Genomic DNA, 3,700 nt, shown 5'->3' with positions numbered 1-3,700 from the left:
ACAACCTTAGATGAACATTATTGTACTGAATCTTCATTGTATTGTTACCCTGTATGAATGTATATGCTAAACCAAGATTACTACTGGACTTAGGACTTAGTATTACCTGCTTGACCAAAATGTTTGAACAGACACCCTCGCGCCAAGGCGCGATCCCGATCTAGTTTACTATTTAGTGAGGGGCTATGCATTGCAAAAGCAACACTCCCTTCCGTCAATGACCAGTGGGGCATGGGCTAAGGGCCGAACGAGTGGTCAAGCCCTTCTAGCATCTGCTTGCCTGGCTGACGCTGTCGTGGTCAACCTGTAGCTTACTGGCCCGGCATCCATCCATTCATCCACCAAAATGTAGCTGCATGCACACGCACGTATGCCATCTTCAACTTTAAGCTCTTCATTGATGACGGCCAGCCAGTAGAGCACTCCCTGCCAAAAGGCTCCGTGAGAGAGCCACCGTGACCTGCCTGCACTCCTCTCCAAGCTCTTCATTGATAGCGGCCAGCACAGTAGAGTTTAACGAGCACTCCCTGCCAAAAGGCTCCGTGAGAGAGCCTCCGTGACCTGCACTCCTCTCCTGTCCTCGTCCACTCCGCCAGCAGCTTCGAATTCCGACCTCTGTCTCCCGGATCGCCGGACTCCCGGACCTCCTCGCTTCGCCATGTCGGCCGCCGCGCTAAGAAGCCAGCTCAACGAGCACATCAGCTACATGTACGCCACGGTGAGTCGTCCCTCCCCTCAACTCTGTAGCGCGCGGCCGTGTGGCCCTGGGGCTGGAATTCGTGCCCCGGATGGCTGTATGGCTGTCTTCTGACTTGGCCTGATGGATCCAGGGAATTCTGGACGAGTACTACCAACAGCTGCAGTCGCCACAGGACGAGGGGTTCGTCCCTGAGGTCATCAACATCTTCCTCGGCGACGCCGACAGGATGCTCAACGATATCACCAGCCTTCTGTCCGTGCCGTACCACCGCGCCCAAGCCCTCTGCTCTCCTTATCCCGATCGTCTTGAGTATTGATGATTTCGTCTCCTCTGCTTAATTTCTGATTCCCTCCCAGGAACCTGCCCGTCGTCGACTTCGAAATGGTGGGCGAACTGGTGCACCAGCTCAAGGCGTGCAGCTGCAGGTGATTTATTTCCCCACTGCATCGATTCTGATGTGTTTGTCATGGGCATTACCCTTTGGTAGGTGTTGTTTGCGGCTTCGCATTACTGCGTAGCCATAAGTATAAGTGTCCAACGGCAATGTTTATGGCTCGACGAGAAATTAAAACTTTGTCGTCTTGCGAGCCTTCCTGGTATTAGCTAGTGATATGCTATTCAGCGTAACGGCGATGGCGGTTTTTCTTGTCTGTCCACAAATCTATTAGGATGTGTCGGTGCTGTGTCATTTGCGGTTGTCGTATACGCATAAATATAAGAGCTGGGTTTAGTATAACGGAATTGTCGGCATTCCTGGCAATGGCAAAATGCTAAAACTCGTTAAGGAAATAATTGTTGTGTACCTAACGGGGGTACTGATATTCATCCAACGGCAATGTTATGGCTCGACGAGAAATTGAAACTTTGTCGTCTTGTGAGCCATCATGTTATTACTAGTGATATGCTATTCAGGATAACGGTGGTGGCGGTTTTCCTCGTCTGTCCACATTTCTATTCGGATGTGTCGGTGTTGTGTCGTTTGCGGTTGTCGTATACACATAAATAGAAGAGCTGAGTTTAGTTTTGTTTCATATTTCATAAGATGGAATTGTCGGCATTCCTGCCAATGGCAATGCTAAAACTTGTCTAGGAAAACTTTGTCGTCTTGTGGAAATTTCTCGTACTATTGAATGTGATATTCAACAACGTATTAATGATCTCCTGCTCTATGTAACGCCAATGGGTGTTTCTCCGCTACATACATTGATGTTGTCTCTATTTGGATCTGTCGTTGTGGGTGTGTATACGTTGTGGGTATGTGCCTTGTGCAGTTTGTGTTGTCGTTTAGCCATAATTCCAAGAGACGAGTTTAGTTGTGTTCTGTGCAAATGGAAATGCCGATATTCATCCTGTTAGGCCAGGGAAATTTATCGTTTTATAAATATCTCTAGCACTACTAACTGCTATCGCACATAAGGCCAACAATGTTGTTTTCTTTTCCGGTTTATCAAAAAAATATCTTGGTAATAACCATGATGAATGACTCCCCCAATATTATTGTGACACCGCAATTATGCTTATGTGAATCAACATTCCTTAGCGTTTGTTAAGTTTGAGAAATTTTCAGTTTCTTGATCTTGCTCTTTTTAGCATGTATCAGTGTTGGTGCTAGGAAAGTTAACCTCGCCTGCGAGCACTTTCGCCAGTTCTACAAGGCGAAAAACAAAGAAGGGTCAGTTCTTGATACCTTACTATATATGTTGCATAGTAATTATTCTCTACTCTATGTGATTATCAAATCCCCTCTGTGAAACCTGCAAGCTTATTTTGTCTTTTATGACACTATTTTTGGCTCATATTAATCTAAGGTTCATAAGAACTAACCTGCTTGTTCACTTCATCTCCAATAAGGTGATTGATATAACTCACTTCTTTATCTCAATATATGCCTCTTTGATAATTCTCATGTAACTTGTTACTCTAGACTTCTGTTTATACCACAACTAAGTTTTGAGATGGCTAGAGTTCTTTCTCAAACAACGGGTTACAATTTCCGAAGCATTTCAATTCAGTTTGCTTAACCCCTTCAGAACGTGACAGTGTGGTGTGTTTGCATTATTTCAGGTGTCTCACGGCATTGAATCTTCTTAGGAACGAGTTCTATGATGTGCGCGGCAGGCTACAGGCCATTATGCAGGTAGCATCTTATGCGTCTATGTTGGCTTTTGACTTCCAACTTCTCACAAGTATCGTAAATACATAGACTGGTCATATATTGCTTAAGATAAAAAACAATAATAGCCTTGATCTTATTTTTGTTACTGTTGAAATTTTTATAGCAATATGTTTTTTGGTTTCTGGAGCACTTAGTTCGAGGTTTTCGAAAGTCCCATTTGGTCGTTGAATGTTTCTGCCTTAATTTTGTCACAATGTTTCGTTAGATGTATACATTAGCTCAAAAAAAGCAGTTGTATCTCCTTGTTTCCCAGCTCAACTTAACCTTTGCCATGTACCCACTTAAGCAGCACTGTACTTCGTAGACCTATCATAATAATCTATTCTTCTTTTGATGTAGTTGGAGCAGCAGATTGCAGCCTTGGGTCCTAAGTAGCAGTAATTGAAGCCAAAAGAGCATAGCCCCGTGTGATCTGGCATGATGCGGGGGATGTATCTCTCAAGATGTAGTCAGCATTCAGCAGTTGCTGGGCTTTTGGAGGGGGAAGCGTGGAATCACATGACGATTCTTGCTTTGGCACTCCGGGCTCGCGACCACCCTGCAAATGGAACTTGTTGTCTTGTGTGTCGATGTCTTTGTCTATCAACACTATATACTCGTGTGTCATGGATGGCCTGTTGGCTATGCGTAAACTCTATATTTGGTTGGTTTCTTTTTGGCTTGGTTTTCTTGTATGTTGTTTGTTGTTTTTAGTTACCGTCTTGTGAAATGTTGTTTCCTCCCCTTTGGGTGAGGGGAGAGATTTGTTGGTTCTTGAACCAAGCTAAAATCTTGTTGTTGGCTGGTATACCGAGAGGTGTTGCCTCCTGGCCGCTGTCACCACC

At 44.8% G+C, this 3,700-nt stretch overlaps 1 protein-coding gene across 1 annotated transcript; it reads left to right on the top strand.

Moving 5' to 3' along the window:
• Positions 1-514: 514 nt before the first annotated feature.
• Positions 515-3,473, top strand: LOC123172518 (histidine-containing phosphotransfer protein 2-like). The gene is made up of 6 exons (XM_044589475.1): positions 515-718; positions 831-952; positions 1,057-1,125; positions 2,301-2,372; positions 2,765-2,837; positions 3,216-3,473. Exons 1-6 carry the CDS (start codon positions 659-661, stop codon positions 3,249-3,251), a joined length of 432 nt encoding a protein of 143 aa, XP_044445410.1. The 5' UTR covers positions 515-658; the 3' UTR covers positions 3,252-3,473.
• The last annotated feature ends 227 nt before the right edge of the window (positions 3,474-3,700 follow it).

The sequence above is a fragment of the Triticum aestivum genome, unplaced genomic scaffold, assembly GCF_018294505.1.
Source record: "Triticum aestivum cultivar Chinese Spring unplaced genomic scaffold, IWGSC CS RefSeq v2.1 scaffold96336, whole genome shotgun sequence".
NCBI classification, from domain to species: domain Eukaryota; kingdom Viridiplantae; phylum Streptophyta; class Magnoliopsida; order Poales; family Poaceae; genus Triticum; species Triticum aestivum.
This window is presented reverse-complemented; position numbering and strand designations above follow the sequence as displayed.